The sequence below is a fragment of the Megalobrama amblycephala genome, linkage group LG24 (genome assembly GCF_018812025.1).
Source record: "Megalobrama amblycephala isolate DHTTF-2021 linkage group LG24, ASM1881202v1, whole genome shotgun sequence".
NCBI lineage: Eukaryota > Metazoa > Chordata > Actinopteri > Cypriniformes > Xenocyprididae > Megalobrama > Megalobrama amblycephala.
The window spans coordinates 16,438,764-16,460,846 of record NC_063067.1 but is presented as its reverse complement, the minus strand read 5'-3'; the positions used below and the strand labels follow the sequence as shown (position 1 = coordinate 16,460,846).

Here is a 22,083-nt window from a genome sequence, read left to right as displayed (position 1 = left end):
CCCCATATAAACAAAATAACGACTTTAACAATATCTATATGGGCCGATTTCAAAATACTGCTTCAGAGCTTTATGAATCGAATCAGTGAATCGGAGAGCCAAAGTTACGTGATTTCAGCAGTTTGGCCGTTTGATAGAAGATCCGAATTACTAATTCAAAACAAAAGATTCATAAAGCTCAGAAGCTTGTGTGTGTGAAGCAGTGTTTTGAAATCGGCCCATATAGATATTGTCGAAAATTCTTTTTTTCTGGTGCACAAAAAGTATTCTTATTGCTTTATAATATTAAGATAGAACTCACATGAACTGTTTCAAATATGTTTTTAGTACCTTTATGGACCTTAAGAGTTTCATTGGCTTTGCTCTCAATAGAGACCTCAACTGAGCCATCGGATTTCATCAACAATATCTTAATTTGTGTTCTGAAGATTAATGAAGGTCTTACGGGTGTGGAACGACATGAGGGTGAGTAATAAATGACATTATTTTCATTTTTGGGTGAACCAACCCTTTAAATAACTCTCTAAGTTGTATCAGCATAATAGGTGAAAAGTAATCATCAGGGGCGCACATAACTTTTTCGGTCTGGTTCTCAAGGGAGCACCTGGAGATGTTGTTTGGTACTCACACTTTGCTCTCCTCACTATCTTCTTTTCTCTCAAACATGGTATATGATGATAATTATGTTTTTTTTATTAACATTAATGACACAGAAAACAGCAAGAATATTAGGCTGCTGTCACTTTAAGACAAGATTCACGCATGGACTGAACTGACACACATCCGGTTTCTTTCTCAACTGTTCGCTAATGACATAACCGAGAGAATACTTGCTGAGAACGGTATTTTGACATAATTTTGTGTGTGTGTCCGTTCAAGCGAAAGTAAACATGAAAGAGGAATAAATTCGGTGTTCGAGCGCTGTCTGAAACGCGTCTCTCTCTCTCTCTCTCTCTCTCTCTCTCTCTCTCTCTCTCTCTCTCTCTCTCTCTGCGTGAGCGCGCTTCGGGTGTGGCACAGATAACAGCTCACGAGTCCCGATTTTCGCCCCTTCTTCCGCTTTTAAAATCGTTTGAATGTGTTAATTGGCGAGACAAAACACGTCCAAATGATAAACTTTAACTCTATGAAGGTTAAATTTAGCAGTTAATCCGCGAATCACATGCGTGCTGAACCGTTGGACCTTATCCGTTCGGATCACGGATTAACTGCGATCCGTTGCACCCCTAATAATTAAAGAACACACTTATCATCATGATTGCTATCTTACCAGAGATGGAGAAAAATCCTACTCCAGTAAGTAAACGTGTCCCTGTGAGGTGGTCCCCAAAAATGTTGGTACTCTAAAGCGCTTCCTTCCATGTTTTCTGGTGCGCATCGTTTATTTTTACCACGCATACGCACATGCACACCACTTATGTGCACCCCTGGTAATCATGCTGAAAGTATTGAAAACTTGGTGATATTGATGCTCTGACAGATACAGATTCATTCTTATTCAACAGAATGATTCATTAAAAAGACCGGCTCTTAAGAGTCATTTGTTTGTGAATCGTACTACACTGTTTGCACTGTTTTTTGGTTCACTAAAACGAATCGACTCTTAAAGGGATAGTTCACCCATTTACTCACCATCATGTTGACACCATTAACTGTTTGGTTACTGACATTTTTCAGAATATCTTCTTTTGTGTTCAGCAGGATAAAGAAATTTTTGGAACAACTTGAGGGTGTTTTTAATGATGACAGAATTTTCATTTTTGGGTGAACTATCCATTTAAGAGTCATCTATTCATGAATGGGACCATAGATAATGTAAACATAGATGCCACATTCGACCGCTCCAGACACATTGGTGTGCCCGCCATCTTGGAACTTTATGTCGTCACTCACAGTAAAGAATCAATGATGCTACAACATTGCGCAGCTTCTAGTTGTGAAACCATTTAAATTCCCGAAGAAATTAGATAATCTTTCACAGGTTGGTTTGTGTTTTTTATGTATTAACTCAATATTACAGGTTTTTAAACTATGGTAACTTTAGAATGTCATGTTAGATAATGGCTTCATCTGGTTGTATTGTGTTAGCTAAGCAAAATCATCTGCTGATGTTTATTGCAGATTTAGATAATCATACATGCTCAGTCAATTTGCTCTCAAGTGTTCATGGACCAGGTTTGACTGTTCCAATATGGCGGATGGCCTACGTATCAAGGCCCATAGAAACAGCTGCTAATGATGCATCTATGTATGAACTGGGACTACATACACTGTGGCTGCGTCCGAAAACTGGAAAATGCTGCCTTCTGAGGACACATTTCAAGGTAGTAAGGCATCAAGGCACGTCCGAATCCAATGTTAGCTTCACTTCCTGTCTCATGAGATACCTTCCTCAGATGGATTTTTGAAGGAAGCATAGATGTATCCTTAGCTGCCTTTGATATCCCACAATCCTGTGCTTTCCATTCTGTGACAGTTAAGCTAGAAAAATAAAGATGGCGTCCGAAAGTTGCGTTTGCTGCTCAGTTTGTGTATAAATGTACGATTTTGACCAACATATTTCAATTTTGATATCATTTCTATCGAGAAATTACTACTGTAGTAATTAAATCTTTGTTTAGTTCTCACCAAAGCCCGCACTATATTGCTGTAGATCATTAAACTGTTACACTGCTTCAGAAGTCTGTCCGAAATCAGTTTCGTGAGGTGCCTTCATGCACAAACGCTGCCGTACAAGTCATTCTCTTATAAGACAGCGAGGCAGCAAGACAGCTACCTAGGTTTTCGGACGCAGCCTGTATGTTATTGGCTCTCTAAAAAGAACTGGAACACAAGAGTCATTTGTTCGAAAATCTGATTTCTCTGTTCGCACTGTATGTTATTGGGCAAAGCTCTGGGATGGACAACTCAATAGATAATTTGTTTTCTTGATAGTATTTTGTGGTACACAGATTTATTATGTCATCACAGACTGCAAACTCAGGTATGTAACTTATTTTGTGGCGGCAGTTTAGATTTTAAAAGAAGTGGAGGAAACGCTGACAGAGTAAAGATTGAACTTGGGATTTTAAGAATCAATATTGAATTGCAAATTTGATGTGTTTATCCACCCCCAGAGTTGTTCACACTATTTAATATGTTACTTTTAAATTTCTTTATTACTAACATGAGTCAAGAATCCTGTTTGGACAGTAAGTTTGAACTCTTTCTTTATAGGGCTGATTAGGCCTATTATTATTGCAGTCATTGAATGAATCACTCAATCAGTGGAACGTTTTTGTTTTTTTTTTCCTTCAAATGTGGTTCCCTATTGAGCATGCCAAGAGTGTGCTTAAAATTCTTGTTCTCTTTCAAAAGACCTAAAAATACATGAGACATTTTCAACTGGGACCCAAACAGAAATAAAGTGTGATTGAGGCAGCAAGAGGGAAGGTGAAAAAACATTTTTTTAAACAGTCTCATCTGTGACAATGAGATAATTTGCAAGCACTGCGTGATTGATTCACCCCCTGGATATCAAAGTAAAACCCTTTCAAGGAGGACCGAGGACACATTCTAGAGGAAAGATAGGGGACGGATGTCTGTTGCTGTTGGCCAAACAGCTTAATGCCTATTTGAGACATATTCCTGAGAGAGGGTGCACTGGGATTAACTGTGACGAGAAAAGGAACCTAATAAAACTTAAGCTGTGGTTACTGTGTTTGATAAACTGCGGGAAGCTGTAGGCAGTGTGTGTTTTATGTGATTTAGGCTTGTGCTTGTTTGAAGGTATGTCTGATATGAAGGGTTAAGCAATGCAATGCAAATGCTACTGATGGGATTCTGTCTATTATGCAGACGAAATATCCAGCTTTAACTAATGCATCACGTTTATTCCTATATGTTTGAACTGATTTATGTACTTGTAACGGACGTAGGTTAGCGACTGATGCTAGAGACCGTGGTGTTTAGCCTCCTTGTTACTCCCATGCCGGTGGACCCAGGTTCGAGTCCTGCTTAGGGCGGGCGGTTCAAACCAGAGGGGTTACATTGGTGCCGTGACCCGGATGGGAGTGAGGTTTAGGGAGGTGAGTGTAATAGACATAGGCTGGTAAGAGCTGTGCATGTAAACCACACTCCCCTTATCTCAAGAGGTGATTTTTAGCCTCCTTGTTAGAGCACCCGTCTCCCATGCCAACGGACTCGGGTTCAAGTCTCGCCTAGAGCTGGTGGTTTCAACCGCAGTGGTTACATGCTCAACATTTTCTGGATATGATAGAGCTTTCAACCATTGGTCAGCAGAGGTCTCTTCACTTTGTTTTCTGTCATATATTTTTGCATATGCTAAATATTAATTGCATAGTCATGTGTTCATTGAATACATTAAATGATTCAGTTATTGAATATGTTTGTAAATTAATGTTTAACTATAAGGATATTAAACATTTGTTTAAAGGGTTAGTTCACCCAAAAATTATCCCATAATTTACTCACCCTCCAGCCATCTGAGGTGTATATGACTTTCTTCTTTCAGCCAAATATTCGATAAAAAATATACACAATAAAAATATCTTCTCAGCTTTATAATGGGAGTGAATAAAAATTTTGAAGCCCAAAAAAGCACATCCATCCATCATAAAAATAATCCATACGACACCAGGGGGTTAATTACGGAAGAGGATTAGGGCCAAGCAATAATAAAAAAATAAAACCATCTTGAGATTAAAGTTGTTAAATTTCGAGAAAAAAGTCGAAATAAAATGTTGAGAATAAACTCATTAAATTACGAGAAAAAACTTGTTAAATTTCGAGAAAAAGGTTGAGATAAAATGTTGAGAAAAAACTCGTTAAATTTCAAGAAAAAAGTCAAGATAAAATGTTGAGAATAAAGTCATTAAATTACGAGAAAAAAGTTGTTAAATTACGAGAACAAATTCGTTAAATTATGAGAAAAATGTCGAGAAAATTTCGAGAAAAAAAGTCGAGATAAAATGTTGAGAATAAAGTCATTAAATTACGAGAAAAATCTCGTTAAATTTTGAGAAAAAGGTCGAGATAAAATGTTGAGAATAAACTCATTAAATTACGAGAAAAAAACTTGTTAAATTTCGAGAAAAAAGTCGAGATAAAATGTCGAGAATAAAGTCATTAAATTATGAGAAAAAAGTTGTTAAATTACGAGAACAAATTAGTTAAATTATGAGAAAAATGACATTAAATTTTGAGAAAAAAAGTCGAGATAAAATGTTGAGAATAAACTCATTAAATTACGAGAAAAAACTCGTTAAATTTCAAGAAAAAAGTCAAGATAAAATGTTGAGAATAAAGTCATTAAATTACGAGAAAAAAGTTGTTAAATTACGAGAACAAATTCGTTAAATTATGAGAAAAATGTCGTTAAATTTCGAGAAAAAAAGTCGAGATAAAATGTTGAGAATAAAGTCATTAAATTACGAGAAAAATCTCGTTAAATTTTGAGAAAAAGGTCGAGATAAAATGTTGAGAATAAACTCATTAAATTACGAGAAAAAAACTTGTTAAATTTCGAGAAAAAAGTCGAGATAAAATGTTGAGAATAAAGTCATTAAATTATGGAGAAAAAAGTTGTTAAATTACGAGAACAAATTCGTTAAATTATGAGAAAAATGACATTAAATTTTGAGAAAAAAAGTCGAGATAAAATGTTGAGAATAAAGTCATTAAATTACGAGAAAAAAGTTGTTAAATTACGAGAACAAATTAGTTAAATTACGAATTTTTACGAGTTTTTTCTCGAAATTTAACAACTTTAATCTCGAGATGGTTTTATTTTTTTATTATTGCTTGTCCCTAATCCTCTTCCGTAGTTAATAAAGGCCTTCTGAAGCGGAATGCATTTTTCTAAGAAAAATATCCAGAAATAATATCTTTATAAACTGTAATCTGTTAACTTCCATCCGCACGTTCATGAGAGAGTTGAGTTCTGAGAATTTTTACTTTTATGATGGATGGATGCGCTTTTTTGGGCTTCAAAATATCAGTTACTATTCACTCCCATTATAAAGCTTGGAAGATGCAGGATATTTTTAAAATATAACTCCAATTGTGTTTGGCTGCAAGAAGAAAGTCATATACACCTAGGATGGCTTGAGGCTAAGTAAATTATGAGATAATTTTCATTTTGGGGTGAACTATCCCTTTAAGGACTGATGCAGGTAGTGGTCTTTTGCTTTCTCTCTGGCTGGTAGTTGGTCCTACATTGATTTATAGTCAGTAGCTTATTGTCATAAAGCTTTTTTAACATTTCAAAAGGACCAAGAGGGCCAAAGATAAAAAGATTACAAAAAATCTGATCACACTCTTGAGAATGACAGCAAAGAAAGAAAGAAAGAAATGTACTGTATATGACAACAGGAAATAGAAAGCACTTCCATTTTCCTAATTCTGTTACATGATGACATGATCCAGTGTCTCATAACCACCTCAGCAGGGCTTTGCTATTCAATAAAAATAATGACATTCTGATTCTAGCCAGCTGGAAATCTGATATAGAACATTCAACATTGATTTTCTTTCTTTCTTTCTTTTTTTATTTTCTTTCTTTCTTTCTTTCTTTCTTTCTTTCTTTCTTTCTTTCTTTCTTTCTTTCTTTCTTTCTTTCCGCTGTCATTCTCAAGGGTGTAATTTAGCAGAGTCCAGTATATAACTGACTTACAGGAACCCTGCCAGTTAATAGCTGAAGGCTGATTGGCTAGCTGTGCCATCGGAGAAAACGAGTAGGTCAGTTGGCCATTCTGAATATTGTTTCATTCAAAAGGAATTTAATGGTAGGTGAACAGCAACATAATCCGGGTGGTGAGCCTGCTCTGATGGAGAGGCATATCTTTTTATTAGAAAGTCCTTTTCAGAGGAAGACATGTCGAGTCTTTATGTGAAGCGCAGACCTAACAGATGATTGTCTCCAATTGGGTTATGTTAAGTAATGGGCCAAGCTTGTCATCTGCAATGTTTGTCAGTCGTCACCATGGAGACTGATGCAATGCCTGCCAATGGTGGCTGTTTGTGAGATGTTTTCTCAGCCATAGAGTTGCCTGTTTGTTAACCTTTTCTCATTTTTCTTGAAGAAAAAAACAGTTGCATGGTTAAGGTTCAAGGTTTGATTTTGTGTGATAGCATCCGGTGTGCCCAGAGGGCTGAATTTTACAAGCGAGGAAAGCTTTTCTGTGTCATTGAAAATCTTTATTCAGAGAAAGAAAGACTGTGTGTTTCTTGTCAAATTTGAGGCTCGCTTGCTGACAGCCATTCTCCAAGGCTCTCTATTGCTTGATTTGTCTTTTAGAGGCTTTTTTCTCTCGCACAGCATGTTGTGAGAAGGATGTGGAGCAATTTTATAGACCTCATCAAGTCAGGGTGATTCATTCTGCCAATCTCCTGACATCCTGCGAACACTCCTATTACTCTCGCTACCCTTGAGACAGACTGAAATATCATGGCACTTCCTGTCAAAAGAAACAAATTAAGTCCAGTGAAAGGCAGATTTTTCAAGGGGCTCACATAAATATGTTTCGAATGCACAGCTGCAGTTTTTGCTTCATATCTTCAAAAAGGCACTCTCTTTCATAGAGGAATGCTTCCTCTGGCACTTACATCCATCTCACATGATAAACAGTGGAGTTCTGGGGTTGTAAATTAGGAAATTTTGAAGTAACGAAAGTAAGAGACAGTAATCCCTCCCGTGAAAACATGCTCTCTGACATCTGTGTAATCTGAAGAGCGACCTTGGTGGGTCTCATAAGACATCTGCAACAGCCTGTAGACTGTGGTGCTGAGGACAAGAACATGACATGCTGGAGCACTCTATAGTGCACTGGCAGTCTGCCCAGACAAGTGTACTGCTTTTTTCAGCTGGTTGCAGTCACATTATAGGCAGACTATAGGTCTTTTCAAAGTCTGCACACTTGCATTGAGATTAACTATGGATTACCAATTTCCAAATAGTTCTATAAAACAGTTTGCATTAAAGTTCCCACTTAAGCTCATTCACAAGTTTATTTTTATGGTCTTCTAGAATAGATTTACATGATTCAAAAACAAAAATTTTTTTTTTTTTTTTTTCTTCTTGTGCATAGGCCTACATTGCTGTAGCACTTCTTTTCACTCATTTTGCCTCAAAGCTGGTTCCTGTCTAACAAAGTTTAAATTTCAGAGAAGGAGGAGGCGGGAACACTTGTCATGACAAATCGGGTCCTTCCTCGAAAATGACAAATGATCAATGTAACATTTTAATCATAAAATAAACAAACAACAAAACGCAAGCAAAGCAGCAGCCCTTCCCGGACGACTGCCGCATGTAAACATAATAAAACGCAAACATAAATGTCTCAGGCCTGGTCCTCTCTCGTTTTGCACTGTCGTCACTTCTCCTTTTATCCTTTCGGAGCTCCTCTGTGTGACTCGAGACCGGTGTGGCACACAGGTGGCACTCATGAACACTCATGCCACCAGCCTCGCTCCATTCCCACAGCTCTCGGCCCTGCCCTGAAGTCAGCATGAAACTTTGAGATAGACTTTTCTTCCCTATTGTGACGTAAACGGCATTGTGGTTTGCTATTGCTGTGATCTCATGTGAGTGACAGGTTGTCCCCCCTCGTGCTGAAAAACACGTCATTAGAGAAGAATTGTTGTTGCAAGAAGAAGGGGTTATTTTGTTAAGTTATTTTGTAGAAAAATTACAAGGGCACATCAATTTAAATAAAAATGTGTACAGAAAAATAATTTATTTACTGTATAATACAATATTATTACAGAAATTGTCAAATTTAATTTCCGAAAAACCCAGTCTGCTCTGATTGGTCAACTGCTTAGAGCATGTGTCGGAAATACAACATTCCTTACAGTATTTGTGTTTAAGCTCTCGAGGCTTCAAGAGCATGATAACTATGCCGTCAGTATTGAAAGTCCATATTATGTTTTTTTTCTGCCGTCACAGCGAAAAAACAGTGTCTCCTCGTCATTGTGAAATCACTCACCCAACTTTTCTTTGAAGGTGGGCCAAAGCAGCCAGTAGGCGGGTGTTATGCAAATGTGTATCATGGCGACATAACTAAGTCACAGAAATAATGGTAGGACTAAAAGGTTAAATCCTTTTAGCATGGACTTCGTGCTTTGTAAACTTTGCAGATTGTTTACATTCACAAACAGCTATATTACACACTAAAGGAAAGGTAAAATAAAAAAAAAAATCATAAGAGTTGCCCTTGAAAATGATCAGTATTTTCTAGGGGTGTAACAATATATTGTGTCACAATATATCGCAATACAAAAATGCAACAATATGTATCATGTATAATATACATATACATATATATATATATATATATATATATATATATATATATATATATATATATATAATATATAATAATGCAATGGGGGAATATTTTTGGGTCCTGATAATGCCAAATGTCTTATGTTACCAGTAAGAAGTGGCCTATATTATTTTAAAGTATCTAGTGAGTGACAGAGTGCAAAGATATTTGTCTAAAATAATTCTGTATTTTCAGCATTAGAATCATGAATATTTTTATTCTGGTATCAACATTGTCCTGGCGTTGGGTTACCAGCACCAAGTCCAAGCTTTTCCATTTCCACCCCCAATGTAATACCAAATTTAGCATTTTAATCAAAAGTAAATTTTTTGTTAACTTTTTAACATATGTGTTGGAGTATCACAATAATATCATATTGTGAGTTCAGTATCGTGATATGCATCGAATCGTGACATAAGGGTATCGTTACACCGCTAGTATTTTCTGATACAAGTTTTTGTTATCTATTCAGAAATGATCTGGAGGTCTTTTTTACATCAGGTATGTCCATGCCTTATATCTGGGCGTGCAAAGCCGCTGGCGTGGGGACCACGAGCACAAACACTTCTACTGGCGTACGATGTTCGAGAACGCTGACATCAGCATGCTGAGGTTGCTGGAAACCTTCCTGAAGAGCGCACCTCAGCTCGTTCTGCAACTCAGCATTATGGTCCAGACTGGCCAGGTCCTCCCTTTGCAGGGTAAGTTAATGACACCTATGATTAAAACCATTTCACTCCAAGTATGCTAGAAATAGTTGGGCTTGTGCTATTTATCTGGGTCATAATCATTATATACATATTTCATCAGTCTCGAGTAGCCAGACTTTTGACTATGACAGAACGTCTGCCCCAAGTTACAAATTATTACAGCTAAGAACCGACCACTTTTTAGGTGTTTCATTAAGGGCAAGGCTATCTAATATAAATTATTATCACAATAATAGACTTATTCAAATAATAGCACGACAGTATATAAAATTCATGATCAGAATTTATGCCAGCTCAATATTTATAAGTACTGATTGTAACTTTTTTTCAGACATACCTTTCAAAAGTTTGGTGTTGGTAAGAATTGAGAATTAAAGGTCCCGTTTTTCGTGTTTTTTTGAAGCTTTGATTGTGTTTATAGTGTGCAATATAACATGTGTTCATGTTTCGCGTGTAAAAAAACACAGTATTTTTCACATAATTTACTTATCAGTATACCGCTGTTTCCACTGTCATAAAAACGGGCTGATGACTTCCTTGTTCTATGAAAGTCCCTCCTTTAGAAATACGTAACGAGTTCTGATTGTTCCAGCGGTTCCTGTGTTGTGATTCGACAGCAGCTTAGCGAACCTTGCCCGGAAAGGTCACGCCTCTTACCATAACGTGGAGATGCATGCGCTCAGTGTTATTGTAAACATGTCTTTAATTTTACCCTATCAATTTGAGCTGGAATCAGACCCGGTGATTGGACTGCGGGATGAAAATAACAGCGTTTCGACGACATGGCGACAAACACACTCTACAAACGCAACTCTTGTGTATTCCTGTGGGCGGAGGTTAGTCAAAAAACTGTTTTAGTGACGTCATTAAAGAAGGAAGTAGAGGGATGTAGTCCAAACTGGCCGTTCGATGTAGGCGACTTCTGTTAAATAAAATATCTCGCTTGGCATTGAACTTTGAGCTTTAAAATTTTACAGATTTTATTTATACTCTAACAACAACATTACACACTAACTAAAGTTTGAAACATGGGATCACGAAGAACGGGACCTTTAAGTGATAAGAATTCAACATGGCTGAATTTATTTGATTAAAAATACAGTAAAGACAGTAATATTGTGAAATTTTATTACGGAAATCGTAATAACATTTCACAATATTACTAACCCTAACCCTCTTTAATATATTTTAAAATGTAACTTGTTACTGTGATCGTAAAGCTGAATTTTCAGCATCAGTACTTCAGTTTTCAGTGTCAAATGATCCTTTAGAAATCATTCTGATATACTGATTGCTGTTTATCAATGTTGAAAAAAGTTGAGCTGCTTAATATATTTGTGAAAAATCCAGCGTTAGCGTCAGTTCTGGCAGGTCACGTCAGTCAAGCTCGCATCAGCTGACTCCCAGGTGACTCACGTCTACCTATAGGAATACGACGCCTATTACAGCACCCGTATATAAGCTCTTCAGTATTATCAGCAGCTATTGCATTCTCAGGAGCTAATTACGCTTCTCCATCCCCAGCTCCTCCTCTCTTCAGTCAGGATTGGCCTTATGATTCCCCTGAATCAAACTATTCTTGAAATATGTGTACATGTTAAATTATTGACATTAATTACATCTGCATATATTGGTTCCGTTCTGTTTACCCTAGGGGGGTTATTGTTGCTCTCCCTGCTCTTATCCATGCTAGGCTGCATGGATGCGCAGGGAGTTCTTGCCCAGAACAGAACCATACCGCCAATACAAACTCTATGCAATTATCGAATCATATTTGACGATAGTGGTCCTGACAGAACTGCCTTATTTTCAGGATTCCAACAGATAAATAGAAAGTTCAAAGGACAGCATTTATTTAAAATAGATTTTTGTGACACTTTTGTGATTCGGACAACAAAGAAGAAAATACACTTCTCTTTTGAAATATCTTTCTTTGAAAGATATTAGATATCTTTGATTCCACAAACGTATATATATCCATAGATTAGCTCTTCTTCATAAGCCTTGTTAACTTCTCAGGAACATTGATGAAAAAAACTCCTGCCAATCAGTTTGTAACTGGCGATTTCAGCCCTTTTTTGAGTGCGGTATGCATGAGACGGTCAGTAAACAAGCTGTGGGTGGTCTGTGGGCGTTCTGTCTGAGGCAGAGACTACTACATCTGTCATATTGCTATCCACCAGGTCACAGAGTATAGAGTATGATTTAATGCCTTCTTGCAGTGTGATGCACTTAAAGGGTTAGTTCACCCAAAAATGAAAATTCTGTCATTTAATTACTTAGCTTCATGCCGTTCCACACCCGTAAGACCTTCGTTAATCTTCAGAACACAAATTAAGATATTTTAGTTGAAATCCGATAGCTCCGTGAGACCTCCATAGGGAGCAATGGACACTTCCTCTCTCAAGATCCATAAAGGTATTAAAAGCATATTTAAATAGGTTCATGTGAGTACAGTGGTTCAATATTAATATTATAAAGCGACGAGAATATTTTTGGAGCGCCAAAAAAACAAAATAACGACTTATTTAGTGATGGCCGATTTCAAAACAATGCTTCAGGAAGCATCGGAGCATAAATGAATCAGTGTATCGAATCTGCAGTTCGGAGCGCCAAAGTCACGTGATTTCAGCCTTTGGCAGTTTGACACGCGATCTGAATCATGATTCGATACACTGATTCATTTATGCTCCGATGCTTCATGAAGCAGTGTTTTGAAATCGGCCATCACTAAATAAGTCGTTATTTTGTTTTTTTGGCGCTCCAAAAATATTCTCGTCGCTTTATAATATTAATATTGAACCACTGTACTCACATGAACCGATTTAAATATGTTTTTAGTACCTTTGTGGATCTTGAGAGAGGAAGTGTCCATTGCTCCCTATGGAGGCCTCACGGAGCTATCGGATTTCAACTAAAATATCTTAATTTGTGTTCTGAAGATTAACAAAGGTCTTACGGGTGTGGAACGGCATGAAGGTAAGTAATAAATGACAGAATTTTCATTTTTGGGTGAACTAACCCTTTAATGTGACACAATACAAATCGTTTTAGAATTTCATTTAGCCATCATCAAGGATCAAAGTGCAATTTCACAGCATGCATTTGCATAGCATCTCATTTTCAATCCAATTGCAAATTAGCTGGTAAATTACTGAGGATGTGAGAAGTGTGATTGAATACGGAAGACAATGGGTTATACATATTTCAGGTCATTGTGCATGAAACTGACCATTTTATCAGATGAATCTTTAAGTAGTTTCATTAATGATTAAACTATCCAGCAGCAGTTAAGACACAATTCGTTTCATTCATTGTCCCCTGGAAGAGCACACTTCAAATTTGCAATGAATAATCTTAAAGAGGTATATAATTTAAAGGCAGGGTAGGCAAAAAAATGTATAAAAAACTTTTTTTCAAAATTTGTTTAAACTTTATTTATATATCAATACATAATTAAAATGTAAGTACTCTGAAAAGAAAGTATAAAAATCGAGTGTCTGTAGACCTCTCACGACTGTTTTAAAGACAGCTCATTATTTCCATTCACTCCACCCCCTCCCTTCTGGGCTCCTTCCAAAGCCACGCCCCCAAAACGCATGAACGTGTGACTCCGACCACTGAGCTGGAAGACGCATTATTTACCTGAGACGAGCGGAGAGGAAGGAGCACAGTGCATGTAGTGACATCATGTCAGAATCACATGTAATAAAAATAACTTTATAATTATGAAGATAAACAAGATGTATTTTAGTACTCACTATCAAGCTAGCATATTGATATTGGTAAAGTTTAAAATATATATTTTTTGAATCGCTAACGAGCTAGTTATCTATAAGGCAAAGCTAAAAACAGGTTGCATGATACACGTTTTTCCATTACCATCATTTACACTGTGATGAAGATGAATTTCGTGTAAGATTCATAACATATACGTTGTTCTACAGATCAACAGAGTAACATACACTCAAATATCAACTCACAACTGCATTGCAGACACAAAATAATAACACACACATACAACAAAGTGTGTACGACACACACAGATACAAGATAAAGACATCAGTAAACATAGGTAGAGAATATAAAAACAAAACAAAGGCGAAAAAAACGTGCAGGTAAACTTACAGGTGAACATGGTAAAAGACTTAGACAGAGGGTAAAATTATGCACAATTCAACACTATAGCTATCATTATTTATCGTCTCTACTACGGCTCGCTAAGTAATGTTATGTTAGCTATATTACGCAGCTACGTGTGCTAATGACACATGCTTCATGAAAAAATAAACAAAAAAATATGTATGATCAAAATACAAAAAGAAAGATTTACCTGTCCAGCAGAAATAAAGCCATCAAGGAGTCACTTTTCAGCCCCTTGAGTTCCCTCAGTTCTCGCCATCGCTGGAAAGCCACGCCGATATTAACTCGCGTTTTATTTCTTTGTTTATCCAAAGACTTTTTGTTCATTGCCTTTTCTTGTACTGTTACTGTCTTCCTTTTTTTGCCTGGTTTGCCTTCACTAACTGCATAGGCCGGTACTGTGAATTTAGCTTGCTGTTTCTCTGCCATTGTTTTGGTATTCCTAGGATCCATGCCTCTTGGATTCCCCAAATCAAACGTGTGCGCGCAAGTGGGCAGGTCATGTGTGGCAAAAGGGTGGTTGCCATGGTTGCGAGAGAGTGACAGCCGCCTAAGCCAATCCTATGTTTCGTCCCGGATGGAAATAATGAGCTGTGTTTAATACAGATTAAACGGTCTAGAGTCACTCGATTTTTATACTCTTTTTATCAGAGTTCTTACATTTTAATTATGCATGTATATATATAGAAAGTTTAAACAAATTTGGAACAAAATTTCTTACCTACCCTGCCTTTAACATGGAAATTACAGTAATCAAAGGATCATTTAGAATATTACCTCATTAGATGTTCATGTGAGTGTTATCATAATGGTGACATTTTAAAATCATCTTTAATTGTAGTTTGATTGCTTCAGTCTTGGCTCTGTAAGGAGGGAACAGGACGTGCAATAGTTACAAACCCACCTGACAGGTGCCTTTGATTACAGAGCTGCGAGAGCTCGCTGTTGCATTGGTTCAGCTCCATGGGAACAGTTGTAGCCACTGTCAGATATTCCCCGAGGAATTTTATCCAAATGTCAAAACGCAAACTGTGACTTTTAAAGAACGCCCTGAGCTAGTTAACTACAGGATGTGATTTTTGTTTAAAAGCTGTCATTTTACATGATGTCTGTCTTTCTTTCTACGCCATTCTGATTAGCATGTTAGAGAGGTGCAGTATTTACAATGTGGCAGCCCTACTCGTATTACATTTATTCAGACTGCTGAAGGCAACTTTTTCCAGAAGGGTAAAAATGAACCTGAGGAGAGCCAAAATGTGATTCCGTAACAAAGCATATCCAGTTCTCAGGAGATGACCAGGGCACTCATCCACCTCACAGTCAGCGGTTTAGAGAATAAAGGCATCAGTGCAAGAGTTTTCTCTTGGTCTGTCCTGACCTGCACTTTTCCAGACTGATATTATGATTTAGGTGCTTTGCTGGGTCTGTCATAATCGCTCATAATCATATTCAGTGCAATGTGAGACGGCTAGAGAACTAGCTAATGATTATGTTTTTGCTGATTAGGAGAGATTTTCCGTTTTGACTGCTCCTGACTAAATGGGTGAGCTGATGAATGGCCAGACAGGAACCTGATTAAATATTCATGAGAGCTTCTAGAGACCTTACAGCACTCAACAGAATTTCATTTTTTTCTGAGAGGGATGCTGGGGTGTGCTGTCATTCTTTATATACGGACTTCATTTTATATGTATAATTTTTGATTTTAAATGTATTTGAAGTATTTTACTCAGTTTTTTCTCTGATGTGTCTTCTAAAATTCCTTATGAGAAATAAAAAGAGAAACAAATGTTACAATTTTACATATAAATAAGAGTATAAAGCTATAAAACTAATCACAATTACTATTATTTTCCTATTAACAGCCCATGTTTCAACAGTAGGAAATCAAGTCAAATCTATTTTTTCTTTTTTGTTTATTTTAAAGGTTATATATCTTACATTAAAATATTAGTGGGCTAAAAAAGATACACTATAAAATTAGGCTAATACAAAATAAATATTGTCCACATAATATTTTCATTATTTTTGGCTTTAGTACAGAGAAAATATAAAATCTATATTTTAAAATAATATTTTTTTTTTTTAATACGCTTAAATATTTTTATATTTGTTTTCTTCATTATTATTTTAATATAATTAATTGTTTATTATTTATATTTGTATATTTTTTTTTTTATTGTTTTATAGACCATGCAGTGTTAAACAATAGCCAAGTAGCTTCTTGGGTTAGTTCACCCAAAAATGAAAATTCTGTCATTAATGACTCACCCTTGTGTCATTTCCCATCTGTAAGATCTTTGTTCATTTTCGGAACACAAATTAAGATATTTTCAATGAAATCCAGTGGTTTAATCTCAAGTTTTATGAAGCGATACGAGTGCTTTGTTTGGGCAAAAAAAGTTTACTACTTCACGAGAGCATCATGAACCATGGGTGTTGTGTTCAGACCTGGTTCAGACCATAGACTGTAAAAAAATATGGACGTAGTGTCCGTGGCATCACCCGTAGATTTCTGAAGAGCATTTTTGAAGCCAAAAAGCGTCACTCCCGGATAACTGAAAATGGGCAAAGAGGCGGGAACGTGGTTGGAACTGAGATGCCTGTTTGCTGAAACCACGCCCGCCTAGCGCAACGTTATCATGTTAGCAGGCTAAGGAGCTATCTATCTATCTTAGATACTATGTAAAATATTAATAAAGATAACAAGTTATATCATTTGAAAGTTCTAAAGGTTTACTGTCAATCAAGGGTGTCTTTTTTACGATATAGAATGCTCCAGGAACAGTATTATTGTGTCGGGAGTGTAAATGCCAACAAAATCAAAACGGGACTTCATACCTATGTAATGAAATAGATGAATCCAATCTGTCGCACTTGGGTAAAATGTCCATGAGCGTCCATGAAAAACAAACAACAGCACTTTTTGTCCACAAAAGCGTTAAATCCATGAAATATTGAAACATTGTCCATTGTTTGCATCACATTTCTTATGAATGATCTGCTCTCCATCATCGTTCTTCAAGAAATGATGCAACCTGAGCAGCGTTTATGTTGTAAAACTGTATTTGATTGTATACGGACTCTCACAAGCAAATGAGCCCGCGTCCAAAGTATAATTTTTCAAAATAGTGGAGCAGTTTTAGTTGTAATATCCAAGCAGTGCTGTCGGAGTTTGTGGTGTCTTGAGAGGCATATTCTCCAGCCATTGTCATTGTAGTAAATCTGACGAACAAAACTTTTAGCCAACGCCAAGACAATCCAACAACGTGTGTTCTGTTTGTCTTCCGCATGTGTCTCGACCATATAACCACACAGCAAGCCATATTATTTGATAATTGTATGACATAATCCCGAAAAAAGCATAAACACGGCAGAGATGCCAAATTCAGCGGCTGGCAATTGCTGAAGTAACATGATGGCTCACAGACAGCAGTGGCAATCCACCCGTCACTCAAGTGGCCACGCCCTTAATTATGCAGAACTTTAAGGCTTGATATAATTTAAACGGATGAGTTATAAAAAAAATGCACCCCCCTCAGAGTGGTCATGAATGGCAAAATTAGCAGTATAGACCAAAACCACAATTTGTACCAGGCTGTAAACATGTTTTTTCTGTTGTAAAGTTGGGCATTTTAACATGGGGCTCAATGAGTTTCTGCTCTCTTTTGGAGCTTGTCCCTAGCGGCCAGTCGATGAATTGCAATTTAAGTCACTTCCATATTGGCTTCAAGAGAAACTTGGGGGAGGTTGCCGCTTGGTTCAGACTTGCGTGTCAACACAACGCACATGCACAAGTGTTCATAAGTCATGAGAACACCATGACACGTGCATTTTGTGTTCACGTGAGAGCTGACATTGTTTCATCAACATGTTTTGGATAATATTATTTTATAAATAAAGTGATCAATTATGTATTTTTGCACAAACAAAGAACTCGTATTGCTTCATAACATTGGGGTTAAACCACTGGAGTCACATAGAGTACTTTAATGATGTCTTTCCTTCCTTTCTGGACCTTGAAAGCGTTTGTTTCAGAAACCTCATTAAATATAACTTCATTTGTGTTCCGAAGATGAACGAAGATCTTACAGATCTGTAACGACACAAGGGCGAGTGTCAGAATTTTTGGGTGAACTAACCCTTTAAGGTATCCTTCCTAATACACTGAAACACCATCAATCAATCCAATTCTTACATTTAATTAATTGTTTCCATTTTCTCTCTGTTACTCTTTCTCATTGTGCTTCATTTGATCCAGGTCTGTCTGCGTCAGCCTCTCTGGTGTCTCTGGCCTGGATGATGGCGTCTTATCAGAAGGCATTACGGGACTCTCGTGATGACAAGCTTCCCATGTCGTATAAAGCAGTGGTGGTGCACATGCTGTGGCACCTGTTCACAGTGGGAGCCCGCGCCATGGCCTTCGCCCTCTTTGTTTCCATCTTCCAGCTCTACTTCGGCATTTTCATCGTGGCCCACTGGTGCGCCATGACCTTCTGGATCATCCAAGGTGAGACGGACTTCTGCATGTCCAAGTGGGAGGAGATCATCTACAACATGATGGTGGGCATCGTGTACATATTCTGCTGGTTCAGCGTCCGTGAGGGCCCCACTCGGTGCCGTCTGCTGCTCTACAGCCTCATAGTGCTGGGCGAAAACGTGGCCCTCACTGCCGTGTGGTACATATACCGCAGCCCGCGCACTTCGGACTTTTACGCCGTGGTGGTGGTGTGTGTAGTGGCCTGTAGCTATGCTCTGGGCACGTTTTTTATGTTTGTCTACTACTGCCTGTTGCACCCTGACGGCCCTGTGTCTGGAACCTATCTTGGATGTTGTGGCGTCCAAGTGGGTGCTGTTTCAGATCCTTGTATCTCGTCGCCCACCTCCGTTCCTCCTCTGGACGCGGTGAGCAGCCCGCCACGGACTCTGCAGAGGACTAAAGGAGGAGAGTCAGTACAGAGAGAAGACATTGGAGAAGTGTTTAAGATGCGGACCCTTAAGGCCTCACGAACCGCCGCGCCTCGCCTCACACCAAGGACAGAGGGGCCGGTAATTCGTATCGACCTTCCCAGAAAGCAGTACCCAGCCTGGGACGCCCACTTCATTGACCGCAGGCTACGAAAAACCATTTTGGTTCTGGAAAGTGCTGCTCCGGTCACACCAAGGATCCAGTACCGATGTCTAGGCACACCCAAGGAAGTGATGGAATATGAGACGACAGTCTGAAACATTCTTACCTTCTAAAAAAAGATGTAATGTATTAGCGTGCAAAAAAGTCCGTTCTCTTCAGCTTTATTTGGTGGATTTTGTCAGATCTCCACATGACCTCTTATTGACTCTTGTCGTCTGTGGAGGAACATTATGCACTAGTGTCTAGAAAAGAGCCACCCAGTGGTGGCATTAGACATTACCACAGGTTATTGGGTTAGGAGGCCAGGCAGGGGTTCATTTCGAGCAAGTTTATGAAAAAGCAGTGAGGCCACGGTAAATGTATCATGAATAAAACAACATATCAGTGTGGTACATTAACAGCAATGGTGCTTAAACACATCCTAAACACAGTTTCAAACCATTCTGGGTGTTTTTAAATCTCTTGTGGCAGCTGCTGTAAAACACAATTACTGAATCCACTTGGTCACAGTTTGTTGGCTGTTGAGGTTGTAATAGGTACAAGTACAACGTGTGAGTTGTCTCATTAAAGGCCTTAATCGACTTTCTTATGTTTGGCTATTCAGCATCTCAAAGGTGCATTTCACCCTTCTTCAGTGGCTAATGTTTAAAACGTTGGTGAATATATATGAAAACATTTGTCTGTAAAGAAAAATGGATGGGTTGAGCTTCTGATAACATCATGAGGCATTTTATTAAGCACAGAATTGTTGCCTTTAAGAAAAGTGATCATACTTTGCTTGCAACAAAGACCTTTTATGATTTAAAAAAGAAACTACAGAACAATAATCAAGGTCTCTTTCAGTGGACATTTCTGCTCAATTTTCAAGTGAAAAATTGTCATAGATTTTTTACGTTCTCAAAGGACATTTGTGTCATGATGGAAATAATGGGTCTGATGCTGAAAAATGGCTGAGTGCACCTTTAAAGAGAATTGAATGAATGTTCATCTCAAGGACAAAGAACCCTGAACAAGCTGGTTTATATGCCTGTAATATGAACATATGGTAATTCCACAGTATTTCAAACACGATTAAGCTAACAAAGATTTTGAGGTCAAATTTTAAAGTACTTGTATGACGTTTGAAGGGAAGGAAATCATATAGCATATGCTTTAAAATTGTTCTCTTTTTATGGATTAATGAAAAGTTATCAGCGTTATGATTATGCCATTTCATGTCATTTACATAATTTGGTGCAATAATACTCATATCTTTGAATAGTGAATTTGAACATTTTGTATGCCTATGAACAAATCCATGCAGTATCAGTCTCTTTATCTCATTTTATTTAACATTTAAATTCAGTTAATAACTTTTCAGTGGTTGTTTCTTACATTTGGTCATGAATACATAGAGCAGTGAACCTGATGTGTACAAAATTTTTTGCATTGATTGACTACTGGGCTTTTGAATAGAGAGATGATGAATAATCTGTGGGTTTGTGCCGTTTACACTGATATCATGGTATTGCGAAGTCCATTGTAACTACACACCTTGGCATAGCCATTACGTACGTCCATATGTGTTACCATGTTGGTGCTAGCTGGAACACCTCAGCACAGGCTCTGTATTTATCAATGTGGATCAATCTCGTTCACTCTGGTTAATGCTGGATTTGACCATAGACACGCTGAAAGACGTTAAGCCTTACACTGCACCTGCAAGACTGTTGCTGTCAACTGTAAAAAGGATGTTGATCTTCAGCCATGTGTTTTATTTGGACAATAAAGCAAGCAAAATTGTGTTTACTGACCTGACCAAAGCATCAACTGAAATAGTGTCTTTTGTTTTGCTTGTCAGTTAAATGAAAACTAAGATGTTGTAGCATCACACAGCAGTGTTTTTCATTCAAGCACCCATTCCAAAAATAAGTACAGCCTCTACTAGTCCCAGCCAATGATTTTTATTTGATGTATATACTGCACTCCTGTGGAAACCAGCTGAATAGCAATAGGAGGAAGATAATAACATTCACATCACATAGATAGTTTTATGTCACTCGGAAGCAGTTTTAACTAAAACAAACTTACAAATAAGATTAGGCATTTTGAAAACAGTCAAAATGCCACAGGCACTAAATCAACATCCATAACACTATATTATGCAATACATTATCTCACAGCAATGGCATAATCTGGCAATCTCATTCAAAACTATTCCTTTTCAAATAAAAAATTGAGCTGTAATATAATAAAATAAAACTACAGAAAGTATTTTAAGCAGACTGACTAGGATCGGGTTAATTCCCCACTAACAGTAAACCAGTAGATTATGAAATATTAGCCCAAGCCTTATTACATCACATAATGTGGAAATGCAAGTGTAATACTATTTGTATTCTCAAACCATTGTCTCAACAATATCAAAAAAATGCATTTTATTTAAACAACATAAAAGTAAGTCCTTATTAAGAAGCCTAGTATTATTGCAAGGCTATCAAGAACTTCTAATTATGGCTCTTGCTGGAAACATTTTATCAAACTGAAGAATCCGGAAATTACTTTTCTCCCTCCTTTTCTTTATCCTCTTTTATTATCCCAGGAGCTGTTGCAGACGTCACATTACATATTTACATAACAGATTAGGCATAGATAAGACACTTTAACCGCTGTAATAAGCTGTGCTTAAAACGTAGAGCTTAGAAAGGCTTATGCTAACCAACATGTTCACTGAATTTACAGCATCATATGTAGCAGAACAGAAGCATGGAGAGATTCTGTCATTACCATACAG

At 37.4% G+C, this 22,083-nt stretch overlaps 1 protein-coding gene across 1 annotated transcript in view; it reads left to right on the top strand.

The window, feature by feature from the left end:
• Positions 1-21,107, top strand: part of xkr7a (XK related 7a) — a 28,277-nt gene extending 7,170 nt beyond the window's left edge. The window contains exons 2-3 of the mRNA XM_048178901.1: positions 9,828-10,027; positions 18,441-21,107. Of these exons, the coding sequence (XP_048034858.1) occupies positions 9,828-10,027; positions 18,441-19,405 (1,165 nt within the window). The 3' untranslated portion in view covers positions 19,406-21,107. The remainder of the gene's footprint in view (positions 1-9,827; positions 10,028-18,440) is intronic.
• Positions 21,108-22,083: the final 976 nt, after the last annotated feature.